Source organism: Hemiscyllium ocellatum, chromosome 29, assembly GCF_020745735.1.
Source record: "Hemiscyllium ocellatum isolate sHemOce1 chromosome 29, sHemOce1.pat.X.cur, whole genome shotgun sequence".
NCBI classification, from domain to species: domain Eukaryota; kingdom Metazoa; phylum Chordata; class Chondrichthyes; order Orectolobiformes; family Hemiscylliidae; genus Hemiscyllium; species Hemiscyllium ocellatum.
In genome coordinates this window covers 15,956,597-15,974,334 of record NC_083429.1, presented here as the reverse complement: position 1 = coordinate 15,974,334, position 17,738 = coordinate 15,956,597, and the positions used below count along the sequence as shown (strand labels likewise).

The window sequence follows — 17,738 nt, the reverse complement described above, 5'->3', positions numbered from 1 at the left end:
TATAGAGAAGGAGGTTGAGAGGTGACATAATTGAGACATATAAGATGATCACAGGGTGTATGTCTTTTTCCTTGGATGGTGATGGCTAGCACAAGGGGGCATAGTTTTAAGTTGAGGGGTGACAGATATAGGACAGATGTCAGAGATAGTTTCTTTACTCAGAATAGTAGGGACATGGAAGGCACTGCCTGCAACAGTAGTAGATTCGCCAACTTTAAGAACATTTAAATGGTGATTGGATAAAGATATGGATGAAAATGGAATAGTGAAGGTTAGATGGACTTCAAATTGGTTCCACAGGTCAGTGCAATATCAAGGGCCAAAGGGCCTGTACTGTGCTGTAATGTTTATTTTCTACACTGTATGCCTACTTAACAATCCTATTAACCTGGGTGGTAACTTTCAGAGATCTATGCACACAGACACCGAGATCTCAGTGCTCATCTACACTATCAAGAATCTTACCATTAGCCCAGTACTCTGTATTCCAGTTACTCCTTCCAAAGCGAATCACTTCACATTTTTCTGCATTAAACTCCATTTATTGATCTCTAGGATGAACATTTCCCATCAACTACCACCATAAATCTTCTTTCAGCTAGTCAATTTCTGATCCAAACTACTAAATCATCTTCAGTCCTATGCCTCTGTATTTTCTGCAATAGCCTACCGTGAGGAACCTTCTCAAACACCTTACTGAAATCCATACATACCACATCAACCGCTTTAACCTCATCCTCCTGTTTGGTCACCTTCTCAAAGAACTCAACAAAGTTTGTGAGGCACAACCTACACTTCACAAATCGGTGTTGACTATCCCTAATCAAATTATTCCACTCTAGATGATTGTAAATCTTATCTCTTATAATCCTTCCCCACACTTTACCCATAACCGAAGTAGGTGTCATTGGTCTATAATTAACAGGATTGTCTAAAAATGAACAAGGGAACAATATGTGCAATCTTCTGGCATTATTCCTGTCGACAATTATGACAAAAAGATCAAAGCCAAAAGCTCTTCAATCTCCTCCCTGGCTTCCCAGAGAATCCTGGAATAAATCCCATCTGGCCCAGGAGACTTATCTATTTTCACATTTTCCAGAATTGCTAATATCTCCTCCTTATGAACCTCTATCCTGTATTGACTAATAGCCTGTATCCCAGTATTCGCCTCGACAACATTGTCTTTTCTCAGTATGAATACTGATAAAAAAAATACATTTAGTTCCTCTCCTATCTCGTCTGACTCCACGCACAACTTCCCACTACTGTCCTTGACAGGTCCTAATCTTACTCTCATCATTCTTTTATTCCTGATATAGCTATAGAAAGCTTTAGGGTTTCCTTGATTCTACCTGCCAAAGACTTCTCATGTCCCCTCCTGGCTCTTTTTAACTCTCTATTTAGGTCCTTCGTCGCTAACTTGTAACACTCAAGGGCCTAACCGAGCCTTCCCATCTCATCTTTACATCAGCCTCCTTATTCCCCTTGAACAGAGATTCAACTTCTTTCCTAAATGACAGTTCCCTTGCTTGGCCACTTCCTCCCTGACAGGTACATACTTATTGAGGAACGCAGTAGTGTTCCTTGAACAAGCTCCACATTTCAATTGTGCCCATCCCCTACAGATTCCTTTTCTATCCTCTGCATCCTAAATCTTGCCTCATTATACCTCAATTGCCTTACTCCCAGCTATAACTTTTGCCCTACGATATATATCTATCCCTTTACATTGCTAAAGCAAACTTAACAGATTGTGTTCACTATCATCAAAGTGCTCACCTACCTCCAAATCTAAAATCTGGCCCAGTTCATTGTCCCAAATCCAATATGGTCTCACCACTTGTTGGCCTATCTACATACTGTGTCAGGAAAGCCTCCTGCACACATTGGACAAAAACTGACCTAAGGTACTCGCACTACATTATTTCTAGTCAATGTTACGAAAGTTAAACTCCTCCATAACAAAACTGTGTTACTTTCACTCCTATCCAGAAACATCTTTGCAATCCCTTCCTGTATATCTCTGGAATTTTTCAGAGCCCTGTAGAAAACTCCCAACAGGGTCACCTCTCCTTTCCTGTATCTAACCTCAGCCCATACTACCTCAGTAGTCGAGACCTCATCAAACGTCCTTCCTGCCACCCGTTGATTAACAATGCCACACCTCCCCCTCTTTTACCACCTTCTCTGTTTTTACTGAAACATCTAATCCTCAGAACCTGCAACAACCATTCCCGCCCCTGCTCTAGCAATACCTCCGAAATGGCTATCACATCCAAGTCCCAGGTACCTACCTATGCTGTAAGTTCACCCATCTTATTCCAGATGCTCCTGGTGTTGAAGTATTCAACCCGCCTTTCTGCAACCTTATTCATGACTTCACTACTCTCAACTCCTGTACACTGGAGCTACAATTCAGGTTCCCAGCCCCCGCTGAATTACCCTCTCGAAGAGCATTAGGAAAAATCCCCCCAGGATATTGGTACACCACCGGTTCAGGTGTCGACCATCTTGTTTGTAGAAGTCCCACCTACCCCAGAATGCGCCCCAATTATCCAGGTTTCTGAATTCCTCTCTGGAAACAGACCCTTCGGTCCAACCAGTCCAAGCCGACCAGAGACCCAAAGTAAACTAGACCCACTGCCTGTGCTTGGCCAATATCCCTCCAAACATTTTTAATCATGTATTAATCAAAATACTTCTAAACGCTGTAACTGTACCCACATCAACCACTTTCTCTAGAAGTTCATTACATTTACGAATCGTTTTCTTTTAAATAAAAACTACCCCTCACGTCTTTTTAAAATCTTTCTCCCCTCATCTTAAAACGTAACCCCTAATCTTGAAATCTCCAACCCTTGGAAAAGGCAACCCTAAGAAAATGTCATTCATCTTATCTATACTCTTCATGATTTTATAAACCTCTAAGGTCACCAGTCAACCTCCCACGCTCCCATGAAAAAAGTCCCAGCTTATCCACGCTCTCCTTATAACACAAATCCTCTATTCCAGGCAATATCCTGGTAAATCTCTTCTGAACCTTCTTTAGCTTAGTAATATTCAAACTCTCCAAGTGTATGCAATAGTAACTGATTCAGCTGATGGGAGCGAAGACCTGGTTACTGAAGATATCAGAAAAGGGAACATTAAAAACTCTGGTACGCTAAAGCTCCAGTCTGTAATACAGGATTCACAATAAAAGAAGGAAAATGTAATGGCCAGTAATGTCACCAGAAAACAATATCCCCAACAATGTGCCCCCCCCACCCTTCCTCCCTCCAATCCGAGCAAAGGTTTGCTGTTCCTGTACCTACCTGTCTCATGATGCTTTGTCCAGCTACACTCTGTATGATGATGCTGGGGGAGCTGGATGTGGTACTGTTCAATGTGCTGGACACGGTTTTGGAAGCAGCGCTGATTCCAGCCATTGTCAGATTGGTTTTTGCAGAGCCCTGCTGGATGTGGACAGTACTGGCACCAGACTGAGCCTTCACCGGCACCGTCAGAATAGACTGCAAGAATTATTACAGAATCAGAAAACCCATCTCGCATTTGTAAAATTCACAACTACTTGGACGGTTTAAATATGCCACACTCTAGACACACTGCCACCTCCAACACTATTCCAATCTGAAGCAGCCCATTCAGTCCTGTTATGAATAATAAGATCACTATAAGACATGGTAATGCTGTAGCTGTTCCTCTGTTCTCGTGGTATATTCTCCCCAAAGACATTGTCATGTGTTAGAAATAAAATGAAACCATATATAGTAACATCCAACAAATTGTTCATTCGGATGTTCAACCAGTAAGGCAGAGAATTCCAATCCGGTGCCCTGTCAGTTCAATATAACCTTGAATGAGATGCTGCGCAATATATTCATTCAGGGTTTCCTGCCACTTGCTCAAAATACACTCAACCATGTTAAAGAAATGGGAGTATGTAATACTAAGAGGAACATAGCCGTTTGGAGAGGAAATAAAAAGAACAGTAGAAGTAAATGAATATTGAGATGGCAGAGTGTATGTAGCAGGATGCCCAGGAATCAGATCCTTCATCTTCCAGTTACAGGAGGATTTTAGACACAGGCATAACACAGGTCACTTTGCAGTTTGCTGATGATAGTAATTAAAATAGCATGGCAATTTGAAAGATGATTGCAGAAAGTTGCACAAGGACGAAAAGTTCTGCAGAGTAAACAGAAATTGAACAGATAAAGTTCAAAGCAGAGAAACCAGAAATCTTTGGGAAAAGCGCAAAGTGGGACATCCTGAACAGCAATAATTTTATTGGAACAGAGGAGATAGCATATTTTAAAAGCAGAATTGGATAAACATTTGAAAAGTATTAATATAAAAACACACACAAAGAAATAGGATGAAAGCAAGTTGAACAGTGACTGCTGGTAAAGCTTTGACAGGCATGGGGAGCTGTACACTGCTGTATTTTCTAATCCTAGAAAAGTAAAATCCAACATTCACCTCTTAATGCCAACATCAACTCCAAAATAGATTACATTAACTTTGCTTGGGAACACTTTTATACTCCAAGTAAACATGTCCACAAATTGCAAGGCACAACAAGCTGCGTACCTGCTCCTTACCTGAGGCAGTACCTTAGTGTGAGCTGCTGCTGTGACCGCTGGTAGCCGCATCTGATGTTGATGTTGTTGGACTTGTTGTACGACAGAAGTTTGATGCGAAGTGGAAGTTAAGCCTTGCTGAGCAGAGACTACCCGGACCTGGGGCAGAGGAGCAGCAACAGACTGCGACAGGATCCGAGCTGGAGTCTGCGGCCCGGTGTATTGTCCTGGCTGTGTTCCAGATAAAAGGTTCCCAAGCTGAGGCATTGTAGGCGAGGACACTAACAAAACACTGCAAAGAAGTAGAAACTCTTCAGATGAAACAGTAGTAAACTTTGTTTCTGACAAATTTGACTGAGGACAGTCCATACATCTCAAACCTCACTATCCCATTCTTTCACTATTTACCCAGAACTGAAAAAGACATACAATTCATAGCATCTTTCATAACCTCATTATTTCTTAAGGGACTCAGCAGACAATGATGAACTTTTGAAGTGCAGTCATTATTATAATGTTGAAAATTGTGCACATTAAACAGCAATGATCAAATCATACATTCAAAGATGTTCATTGATTGATAATTAATAGCCAGGACACCAAAGAGAACTCACCCGCCAGTCTTGAAATTGTGTCATTAGATCTTGACATTTTCAAGAGGGCAGATAGAGCTTTGATTTCAATTTCTCATGCACAGATCAGCTGCTTTAACACACTGCAGCATTCAATACTGCACTGGGAGGATCAGCCTAGATTTCTGTGCTCAAGTATTGGGAGGAGTCAGAATTCACAATCTTCTGATTTACTGGCAACTGTGTCATCCACTGACCTAGTTTACAGGATGAAGGTGCTGTTGACAAGACCCAAATTCACTGCCCATCCCCAATTGCCCTGAGAAGATGATGGTGAGCAACATTCTCTCTAATTTGTTTTACAGGTGATTACAGAGACATAGCTCAGAATTGGCAGCTTAATGTTTCAGTTTATAGATGTCCCTCTTTATGGGCATTTAAACGGGCATTGGATAGGCATATGGAGGATAGTGGGCTAGTGTAGGTTAGGTGGGCTTGGATCGGCGCAACATTGAGGGCCAAAGGGCCTGTACTGCGCTGTAAGGGCTACCAGGAGAATGCTGGTAAGTGGAGTTGAAATGCCCATCAGCCATGATTGAATGGCGGAGTGGACTCGATGGGCTGAATGGCCTTACTTCCACTCCTATGTCTTATGGTCTTCTGGTATTTTTCTATGTTCTATGTTCTAAATGTTAAAGGAAGGATAGAAAGGGGGCAAGAGAGGAGGGGGCGATGGCATTTTTGATTAGGGATAACATTATGGCTGTACTTAGGGAAGATATTCCTGGGAGTACGTCCAGCCAAGTTATTTGGATAGAACTGAGAATTAAGACACCTTACTGAGATGGTGCTATCAAACCCTAATTGTCAAAATTGAGAAACAAATTTGTAAAGAGATCTCAGTTAATTGTAAGAATAATAGGGTGGTTATAGTCGGGGCTTTTAACTTTCCAAACATAGACTGGGGCTGCCAGAGTGTTAAGGGTTTAGATGGAGAAGAATTTACAAAGTATGTATGAGAACATTTTCTGATTCAGTACCTACTAGAGAAGAAGCAAAACTTGACCTCCTCTTGGGAAATAAGGCAGGGCATGTGATTGAGGTGTCAGTGGGGGAATGCTTTGGAGCCAGTGATGATAATTTTATTAGTCTTAAATCAGTGATGGAAAAAGATAGAATGAATCTAAAAGTTAAAGTTTTAAATTGCAGGAAGGCCAATTTTGACAGTATTAGCAAATACTTTCTAAAGTTGATTGGAGGAGGACATTTGCAGGTGAAGGGACAGCTGGAAAATGGAAAAACTTCAAAGATAAGATAACCTGAGTCCAGTGACAGTATGTTCCTGTTATGGTGAAGGGTAAGGCTGTTAGGTGAAGGGAATGCTGGATGACTAGAGAAATTGAGATTTTGGTCAAGACTAGGAAGGAAGCATACGTCAGTTATAGACAGCTTTGATTGAATCACTAGAAGAGTATTAAGTAGAAGTTTACTTAAGAGGGAAATCAGGAGGTTAAAAAGAGGATTGATATAGGTTTCGCAAATAGGGTTAAGGAGAATCCAAAGGGATTCTACAAATACATTAAGGACAAAAGAGTAACTGGGGAGAGAATAGGGCCCCTTAAAGATCAGCAAGGCCACCCATGTATGAAGCCACAGGAAATGGTGGAGATACTAAACAAATATGTTACATTAGGGTTTACTGTGGAGAAGGATATGGAAGATAGAGAACTTGGGGAAAGAAATAGCAATAGCTTGAAAAATATCCATATTACAGAGGTGGTGGATATCCAAAAAGCATGGAAGTGGTTAAATCTCTGAGACCTCATCAGGTGTACCGCAAAATTCTGTGGAAAGCAAGGGAAGAGATTCCTGGGCTCCTTGCTGAGATATTCCTATCATTGATAGAACATGTGAACTAATTTAAGCTCATCCCCATACACTATCCCATCCAATGTGCTTATCCAAGGACTGTTTAAATCTCCCTAATGTGGTTGAGTTAACTACACTGGCAGACAGGGCATTTCACATCTTCATCACTCTCTGAGTAAAGAACCTGCCTCTGACATCTGCCTTAAATCTACCACCCCTTAACTTGCACCTATGCTCTCGTACAAGCCGATGTCATCATTCTAGGAAAAAGACTCTCACTCTGATCCTCTGATCATCTTGTATGTCACTATCAAATCCCCTCTTAGCCTTCCCCTCTCCAATGAGAACAGACCCAAGTCTCTCAGCCTTTCCTCATAAGACCTACCCTCCAGGCCAGGCAACATCCTGGTAAATCTCCTCTACACCTTTTCCAATGCTTCCACATCCTTCCTGTAATGGGGTGACCAGGACTGTACACAATATTCCAAGTGAGGTGTTTTGTACAATTGCAGCATGACATCAAGGCTCCAGAACTCAATCCCTCTGCCAATAAAGCCTAGCACACCATATGCCTCAACAGCAATATCAACCTGGGTGGTAACTTTCAGGGATCTATGTATATGGATACCAAGATCCCTCTGCACATCCACACTATCAAGAATCTTTCCATTGTCCCAGTATTCTGCCTTTCTGTTATTCTTCCCAAAATGAATCACCTCATATTTAGCTGCATTGAACTCCATTTGCCACCGTTCAGCCCAATTCTGCAGTTTATCCAAGTCCCCTTCCAAACTGTCCACAACTCCACCGACTTTAGTGTCATCTGCAAACTTACTAACCCATCCACCTATGCCTGTGTCCAAGTCATTCATAAAAATGACAAACAGCAGTTATCCCAAAACAGATCCTTTGGCACACCACTAATAACAGGACCCCAGGCTGAATATTTTCCATCAATCACCACCTTCTTGCAGAAAGCCAGTTCCTAATCCAAACTGCTAAATCACCCTCAATCCCATGTCTCTGCGTCTTTTCCAAAAGTCGACCATGTGCAACCTTATCAAAGGCTTTACTGAAGTCCATATAAACCTTGTCAACTGCCCTATCCTCATCTTGGTCACATTCTGAAAAAACTCAATGACATTTGTGAGACATGACCTGCCCATGACGAAACCATGTCGACTAACTGCAATCAAATTGTTGCTTGCTAGATGATTATAAATCCTATCTCTTATAATACTTGCCAAAATTTTTCCTACAACAGACACAAAGCTCATTGGTCTATAATTACCTGGGTCATCTCTGCTGCTATTCTCAAACAAGGGCACAACATTTGCAATCCTCAGTCCTCTGGTACTAAAACTGTTGACAATGACAACTCAAAAATGAAGATCAAAGGTTCCGCCATCTCCTCCCTAGCTTCCCAAAGAATCCTCGGATAAATCCTATCCAGCCCAGGGGACTTATCTACTTTCACACATTCTAGAATTGATAATACCGCTCCTTACTAACCTTTCAAGTTTAATAGCCTGTATCTCAGTCTTCTCCTCGACAATATTCTCCTTTTCTTGTGTGAAAACTGATGAGAAATATTTGTACAGCACCTCTCCAATCTCCACAGGTCCACACACAACTTCCCCTTATGTCTTTGACTGGCCCTATTCCTACCCTCATCATCCTTTTATTCCTCACATACCGACAGAAAGCTTTAGGGTTCTCCTTTATTCTACCTGCTAGAGACTGCTCGTGTCCCCTTCTTGCTCCTCTTAACTCTCTCTTTAAGTCTTTCCTAGCTAATCTGCAACTCTCCATCGCCTCACCTAAACCATCCCATCTCAACGTCACATAAGCCTCCCTATTTTGCTTAACAAGACAAGAGATACAATTTCTTCAGTAAACCACGGTTGCCTTACCTTATCACTTCCTCCCTGCCTGACAGGGATGTACCTATCAAGGACATGCAATATCTGTTCCTTAAACCAGCTCCACATTTCCATGGTCCCCATCTCCTGCATTTTGTTACCATATTCTATGCCTCGTAAGTTTTGCCTAATCGAATTATAATTGCCCTTCCTTCATCTATAACTCTTGTCCTGTGGCATGAACCTATCACTTTCCATTGCTAAACTAAACGTAACTGAATTATGGTCATTCTTTCCAAAGTGCTCACCTACCACCTGGCCTGGTTCATTACCAAGTACCAGATCCAGTGTAGCCTCCCCTTTTGTCGGCCTTTCGACATACAGTGTCAGTAAACCCTCCTGCACACACTGGACAAAACCTGATCAATTCGACGTACTAGAGTTTTTTTAGCATTTCCCGTCAATGTTGGGGAAGTTAAAATCTCCCATAATGACCACCCTGTTCCTTTCACTCCTGCCCAGAATCATTTTGCCAATCTTCTCCTCCAACTCCCTGGAACTCAGTAAAGGTGTATAAAAAGCTCCCAGCAGTGTGACCTCCCCTCTCCTGTTTCTAACCTTAGCCCATACCACCTCAATAGACAAGTCCTTGTCAAAAGTTCTCCCAGCCACTTTTACCTCCTTCCCTGATCTTAATGAAAGATCTAAATCCTGGAACCTGCAATATCCATTCCTCACCCTGCTCTATCCATGTCTCCGAAATGGCCACAACATCAAAGTCCCAGGTACCTATCCATGCTGCAAGCTCACTTACCTTATTCCGGATAGTTCTAGCATTGAAGGAGACACACTTCAAACCAGTTTGCTGTCTACTAGCACAGTCCCGTGACTGTAAAACCCTGTCCCTGTCTTCCCTACTCTCATCCTTCTGTGTGCTGGAACTACATCACAGGTTCCCATCCCCCGCTGAGCTAGTTTAATCCCACCCAAATAGCTCAGCAATTTTCCCACCCAGGATATTAGTACCCCTCTGGTTCGAGTTAAGACCGTTCTATTTGTAGAGGTCCCACCTTCCCCAGAATGGGCCCCAATTGTCCACCTACCTGAACCCCTCTCTCCCGCTCCATTCCTGCAGCCATGTTTTCAGCTGATATCTCTCCCTGTTCTTTGCCTCACTATCATGTGGCATGAGTAACAAACGAGAGATAACAATTTTGTTTGTTCTAGCTCTCAGCTTCCACCCTAGCTCCCTGAAATCCTGGCTTACATCCCCCTCCCTCTTTCTACCTATGTAGTTTGTACCTATGTGGATTACGGCTTGGGACTGGTCACCCTCTCCCTTCAGAACCCCAAAGACACGATCTGAGACACCACGGACCCTGGCACCTGGGAGGCAACACACCAACCATGAGTCTCTTTCACTCCCAACAAATCTTCTATAGCTACAGGTGAGGTGTCAGAAGACTGGAGGTTAGTTGACGTGATGCTATTATTGAAGAAAGGTGATAAGAAAAAGCCAGGGAACTATAGGCTGGTGATTCTGACATCAGTGGTGGACAAGTTATTGGATGGGGTCCTGATGGACAGCATTTACATGTATCTGGAAAGGCAAGTACTGATTAGGGATAGTCAACATGGCTTTCTGAGTGGGAAAACATTTCTCATTAACTTGATTGAGTTTTTTGAAGATGCAATGAAGAGGATTGAAGAGGGCAGAGCAATGGATGTGATCTTTATGGACTTCACAAAGGCAGTGGACAAGGTAGAAAGGTTAGCAAGGTTAGATCAGATGGAATACAGGAAGAACTAGCCATTTGGATGCAGAGCTAGATAGGAGGTAGAAGAGAGAGGGTGGTGGTGGAAGGCAGCTTTTCAGACTGGAGGCCAGTGACCAGTGGTGTGCCACCAGGATTGGTACTGGGTCTACTGCTTTTTATCATTTATACAAATGATTTGGATGTGATCATAGCAGGTACAACTAGTAAGTTTGCAGATGACACCAAAATTGGAGGCATAGCAGACAGTGAAGAAGGTTACCTTAGAGTTCCATGGGACCTTGATCAGATGGGCTAATGGGCCAAGGAGTGGCACATGGAGTTTCACTTAGATAAATGCGAGGTGTTGCATTTTGGAAAGGCAAATCAGAACAGGATTTATACACTTAATGGTAAGGTTCTGGAAAGTGTTGCTGAACAAAGAGACCTTGGAGTGCAGCTTGATAGTCCCTTGAAAGTGGAGTCCCAGGTAGAGAGGATATTGAAGGAGGTGTTTGGTATGTTTGCCTTTATTGGTCAGAGTACTGAGTACAGGAGTTGGGAGGTCATGTTGCACCTGTACAGGACATTGGTTAGACCACTTTTGGAATATTGTGTTCAATTCTGATCTCCTTGCCAATAAGATGTTGTGAAACTTGAAAGGGTTCAGAAAAGATTTCCAAGGATGTTGCCAGGTCTGGAGGATTTGAATTGCACGGAGAGGCTGAATAGGTAAGTGGCTATGTTGCCTGAAGCATCGGAGGCTGAGAAGTGATCTTATCAAGGCTTATAAAATCATGAGGGGCATGCATGGGGGGAATAGCCAAGGTTTTTTCCCCGTGGTGGGGGAATCCAAAACTAGAGGGCATAACTCAAGAGTGAGAAGGAAAAAATTTAAAAGGGACCTAAGGGGCAACTTTTCCGTGGAGAGGATGGTGCGTGTATGGAATGAGCTGCCAGAGAAAGTAGTGGAGGCTGGTACAATTGCACTATTTAAAAGGCATCTGGACTGTTATATGAATAGGAAGATTTGATAGGGATATGGACCAAATGTTGACAAATGGAACTAGACTAATTTAGGATATCTGGTAGGCATGGACAAGTTGGACTGAAGGGTACGTTTTCATGCTGGATAGCTTTATGACTCTATTTAAGTCTTTTAAGACCCTTTTATTTTGTGGAGGACTATGCACATGTGGTAACTTAAGCGACTGACTTTTGCGCAGTTGCTCAGCCACCTTTTAAAACTACACCTGCTTCCTTTAGGAAGGATGACCTTGTGGAACAGGAATATATCCCCAAATCAAGACAGTGCATGGTTTGGAAGGAACTTGCACGTTGTTGTGCTCCCACGCATCTGCATTCCTTGTCCTTTTGCTTATTAAGGTCACAGGTCACAGGAAGAGTTTGCCAAAGGAACCTCATTTAATTCCTGTAGATGCTCCATACCAGCTACAACGACTGATGTATTATGTGAAAGGGTGAATATTTAAGATGGCGGATGAGGTGCTAAACAATGCAATTACATCGTGACTTGTGTCTTGTAGATGGTGGACAGGTCTGGGGAGTCAGCTGGTGATTGACTTTCTGCCGAAATCCTCACCTCTGACCTGACCGTGTCGCCATAATATAAACGTAGCTACCAGATTATATTTCTGGCCAATGCTGACTCTGCAGGAATGTGATGATAGGAATCTGATAAAGATCATGCTGTTGACTGAACTTAGCCTCTTTGTGCTGACCTATGAATTGTGTCCATTTTTCTTTTAGCTTCATATACGCAATTCTGGGAGGGGAGGGGAGGGGTGGTGATATTTGGTGGGTGGTTTTGATATCGTGATATATATACTCTAGAAATCTTTGCAATGTCCTTTCCCAGGAAATGGGCGGCACGGTTCCTCAGTGGTTAGCACTGCTGCCTCACAGCATCAGGGTTCCAGGTTCGATTCCAGCCTTGGGTGACTGACTGTGTGGAGTTTGCACATTCTCCCCGTGTCTGCGTGGATTTCCTCTGGGTGCTCCAGTTTCCTCCCACAGTCCAAAGGTGTGCAGGTCAGGTGAATTGGCCATGCTAAGTTGCCCGTAGCGTTAGGTACATCAGCCAGAGGGGAATGGGTCTGGGTGAGTTACTCTTCGGAGGGTCGGTGTGGACTGGTTGGGCCGAAGGACCTGTTCCACATTGTCGGGAATCTTATCTAATAAAAAAAATTAACTGAAGACATATTTGCGCAGACACCTCTTTCCCAATATTTGTTTGATGAAATGATCATTAGTAGTGGTTGTAGCTTTAAGCTCTCAAGCCCGGAAACATTTTATGTTCAGTCTATGGTCTGTGGTGAATTAGCAGAATCTGACTCTGCTGTGAAATTCTCCACCAACTGATGGCCATGCCTACCTTGTGCATGGAAACTGGCCACTGTGCAGAGCAGAGCATGTTCCCACGAAACTAGTGGCCAGCACTAGGCCACACCTTTAGGGGAAGTGGGGAGAATACCCAGGAAAGAAAACCTATCAACTGAACTAAGACTTTGGAAATAAACAACCAGATGATAGGTTTTGCAACTGCCTGAAGCTCTTAGATCATCTTTTGACAGCATAATATCAGATATCCATTGAACTGTTCTAACATGATGAATTGGTGCTTCAAGCAGAGATTTAAAAAGATGAATATACAGTCTTCATGTGAAACTTGAGTGTACCAGGAAAAACTGACCTTTGACCAGATTTCACCAGTTCTGGTGCACTAGTTGTTGGTACTTTGTTGCCATCAGTCGATATCGGTGGTGATGTGGGAGTAACTGGTAATGTCGGAGTTACAGGGGTCACAGGTGTTACAGGTAAGCTGGAATCTGCCAACACCTGGGATGCCAGCGACTGCTCAGAGACAGGGAGCTTTGTTGTACTCTCCTTAGCAGAAGACTTCTAGAGAAAACAAATATGACATTAAAATCCATTCCCAATATAGAGGAACCTCAGTTATCTGAACAAAATGGGTGGATACTCTCTCATTCGGATAATCTATCATTTGGTTAATCGATTCAATGCCTTTCCGCCGGATTTCGGGAGTTTTCTATGAAGTCTGCTCCCTGTTCAGGAGACTAGGCAGCAGCACACTGCCTGCGAGGCCCCACTTCCCAACCGCACCCACCCCCCAATCCGCTCCCAACCCCTGCCCGCCCCCAATCCCATCCAACACCGACCCCCATCTGTGACCCTGGCCCCCCCCCCATGAAACTCCACCCCCGGCCACCCACTCCCCCTCCAGGGCAGCCGAACTGGACACCAACAGTAAGACATCTGCTATCTTTCTGGGGTAAGTCTCCAATTAGCACACACACACACAACTTTTTAACTGCAACTTTTTGACGAGTTCTACCTCTGCCCTGTCCGAGACAATGTTAGAGAGAATATCTGGGGAAAGGAGGTTTTGGGTTCACCACTATGTAGAACTCCAGGGAAAGTTTGGGGAGAGGGAGAAAGGGCGAGAGGTCACTCATTTGGAGACAGTGCCTGGGCTTTCATCTATGTCCAGGACTGTTCTCGGCAGAGATCGTTTGCAATCATTGTAAACAAAAGGCGCAATCAGTATTGGAAACACGTCTTTCACGTAATGTTTCTATTGAGACCTCTAGATTTCCTTCAGATAATCTGATATTTGGATAATTGAGGTTCCTCTGTACATGGAAAGGAAATACCTGTTGCTCAGCCTTCTGGTGACCTTTCAGCTGCTCAATCACCACCCAACTTCACTGATATTTCCAGACTCATTGAGACAGGATCTTGCTTACAGCAGCTTTTAACTGACGCTCTTGTACAAAACTGTTTTGTGAAAAAAAATTGTACTGTCCCAAGTAGGATATAATTATTGGGGAAATCCAAAACAGGAATGATTATTGCGGGTCCCGTGATTTAGAGATTTTAGGAAGAACAGAGGAAATGGTAAAAAAAAAGGGGTTGTCATTGTTAGTCAAGGACAGTAGTACGGTTGCAGAAAGGATGTACGAGGACTCATCTACTGAGGTAGAATGGGCGGAGGTTAGAAACAGGAAAGAAGAGGTCAACATGTTGGGAGTTTTCTGTAGGCCTCCAAATAGTTCCAGAGATGGAGAGGAAATGACAGCAAAGATGATTTTCAATGGAGTGAGATTGACAGGGTAGTTGTTATAGTGGACTTTAACTTCCCCCATACTTACTGGAAATACGATAGTTCAAGTACTTTAGATAGGTCAGTTTTTGTCCAATGTGTGCAGGAGGGTTTTCTGACACAGTATATAGACAGGCCAACAAGGGCCAAGGCCACATTAGATTTGGCACTGGGTAATGAGCCTGGCCAGGTGTTAGATTTGGAGGTAGGTGAGCACTTTGGTTATACTGACCACAATTTGGTTATGTTTACTTTGGTGATGTAAAGGGACAGGTATATACCACATGGCAAGAGTTATAGCCGGGGGAAAGGCAATAATGATGCGATTAGGCAAGATTTAGGATGCATAGGATGGGGAAGGAAACTTCAGGGAATGGGCACAACTGAAATGTGGAGCTTATTCATGTGGAGCTACTATGGATCCTTGATAAGTATGGACCTGTCAGACAGGGAGGAAGTGATTGAGCGAGGGAGCCATGGTTTACAAAGTATGTTGAATTTCTTGCTAAGAGGAAGGAGGTGGCTTATGTTAGGATGAGATGCGAAGGATCAGTTAGGGCACTTGAGAGTTACAGGTTAGCCAGGCAAGACCTAAAGAGAGAGCAAAGAGCCAGGAGGGGACAGGAGAAGTTGTTGGCAGATAGGGTCAAGGGAAAGCCTAATGATTTCTATCAGAATATCAGGAATAAAAGAATGACTAGGGTAAGATTGCGGCCAATCAAGGATAGTAGTGGGAACTTGTGCGTGGATTCAGAGGACATAAAGGAAACGCTAAATGAATACTTTTCATCAGTATTCACACTGGCAAAAGACAATGTGGTCAAGGAGAAAACTGAGATACAGGCTACTCGACCAGATGGGATTGAGGTTCACAAGGATTCTCTGGGAAGTCAGGGAGGAGACTGCTGAGCTTTTGGCTTTGAACTTTATGTCATCATTATCTACAAGAATAGTGCCAGAAGACTGGAGGATAGCAAATGTTACCCCCTTGCTCAAGAGGGGGAGTAGAGACAATCGTGGTAACTATAGACCAGTGAGCCTTAATTCAGTCGTGGGTAAAGTGTTGGAAAGTGTTATAAGAGATAGGATTTATAATCATCTAGAAAGGAATAAGTTGATTAGGGATAGTCAACACAGTTTTGTGAAGGGTAGGTTGTGCCTCACAAACCTTATTGTTTTTTGAGAAGGCGACTAAATAGCTAGATGAGGTTAAAGCAGTTGATGTGGTGTATATGGATTTCAGTAAGGCGTTTGATAAAGTTCCCCATGATAGGCTATTGCACATCATACAGAGGCATGGGATTGAGGGTGATTTAGCGGTTTGGATCAGAAATTGGCGAGCTGAAAGAAGACAGAGGGTGGTGGTTGATGGTAAGTATTCATCCTGGAGTTGAGTTATTCGTGGTGCACCGCAAGGATCTGTTTTGGGTCCATTGCTGTTTTTGATTTTTATAAATGACCTGGATGAGGGCACAAAAGGATGGGTTAGTAAATTTGCAGATGACACTAAGATCGGTAGAATTGTGGATAGTTACGAAGGATGACAGATGGAAAATGGAGTCTAACGTGGAAAAGTGTGAGGTGATTCACTTTGGCAGGGGTACTAGGAATGTAGAGTACTAGGCTAATGGGAAGATTCGTGGTAGTGTAGATGAGCAGAGAGATCTCGGTGTCCATGCACATAGATCCCTGAAAGTTGCCACCCAAATTGATAGGGTTGTTAAGAAGGCATACGGTGTGTTAGTTTTTATTGGTAGAGGGACTGAGCTTCAGAACCATGAGATCAAGCTGCAGCTACACAAAACTCTGGTGCGGCCGCACTTGGAGTATTGCATACAGTTCTGATCATCGCATTATAGGAAGGATGTGGAAGGGTTCAAGAGGAGATTTACTAGGATATTGCCTGATATGGAGGGAAGGTCATATGAGGAAAGACTGAGGGACTGTTTTCGTGAGAGAAAAGATGATGGAGAGGTGACTGAATGAGATGTACAAGACAATCAGAGGGTTAGATAGATTTGACCGTGAGTACCGTTTTCCTCGGATGGTGATGGCTGGCACAAGGGGACATAGCTTTAAATTGAGGGGTGATAGATATATGAGAGATGTCAGAGAGTAGTAGGGGCGTGAAACAAACTGCCTGCAACAGTAGTAGACCAAATTTAAGGGCATTTAAATGGTCATTGGATAGGCATATGGACGAGAATGAAAAGTGTAGATTAGATGGGCTTCAGATTGGTTTCACAGGGCAGTGCAACATCGCGGGCTGAAGGGCCTTTACTGTGCTGTAATGTTCTATGTTCTAGGGGGCAGAGGAAATGCCAACACTAAGAGGTAGAGAATACTGAGTGAAAATGAAGATATTTACTAGTTGAGCAAGAACAAGGCACAGACATCATGTGCCAAAAGGCCTCTTGTGGGATTGCATGATTATTTGATATTCTACAGAAACGTAATTTAACTGAGTGACTGGTAAATCAAAGGCCCCGAAGGGAGATTCTGAAATCAGAAAACGCTGATTCATTCAAGTTAGGCAGATTTAGTCATAGGTGCATAGTGATGTACAGCATGAAAACAAACCCTTCAGTCCAACTCGCTCATGCCAACCAGATATCCTAAATTAATGTAATCCCATTTGCCAGCATTTGGCCCATATCCCTTTCCATCCACATACATTTTAATGCTGTAATTGTATCACCTCCAGCACATCCTATGGCAGATCTTTCCATACACGCAGCTCTCTCTCATGCCACTTTTAAATGTTTTCCCTCTCCTCTTAAACTTCGCCCTCTAGTTTTGGACTCCCTGACCCTGGGGAAAAGACCTCAGCTATTCACCCTATCCAACACTCTCATGATTTTATAAACCTTTGCATGGTCACTTCTCAGCCACTGATGCTCCAGGGAAAATAGCCCCAGTTCAAATGCTTCAATCCTGGCAACATCTTTGTA

The 17,738-nt window shown here is 43.2% G+C and overlaps 1 protein-coding gene across 4 annotated transcripts in view; it reads right to left on the bottom strand.

Annotated features, from left to right (window-relative positions):
• nfrkb (nuclear factor related to kappaB binding protein) overlaps positions 1-17,738 on the bottom strand; it is a 157,234-nt gene that overhangs the window by 41,522 nt on the left and 97,974 nt on the right. For 2 of the 4 annotated variants that reach the window (XM_060846928.1, XM_060846931.1), the window contains exons 20-22: positions 13,357-13,565; positions 4,608-4,878; positions 3,318-3,515 (exon numbers count right to left, since the gene is read on the bottom strand). In XM_060846928.1, the coding sequence (XP_060702911.1) occupies positions 3,318-3,515; positions 4,608-4,878; positions 13,357-13,565 (678 nt within the window). The remainder of the gene's footprint in view (positions 1-3,317; positions 3,516-4,607; positions 4,879-13,356; positions 13,566-17,738) is intronic. The other 2 variants (XM_060846930.1, XM_060846929.1) reach the window with 2 other exon arrangements.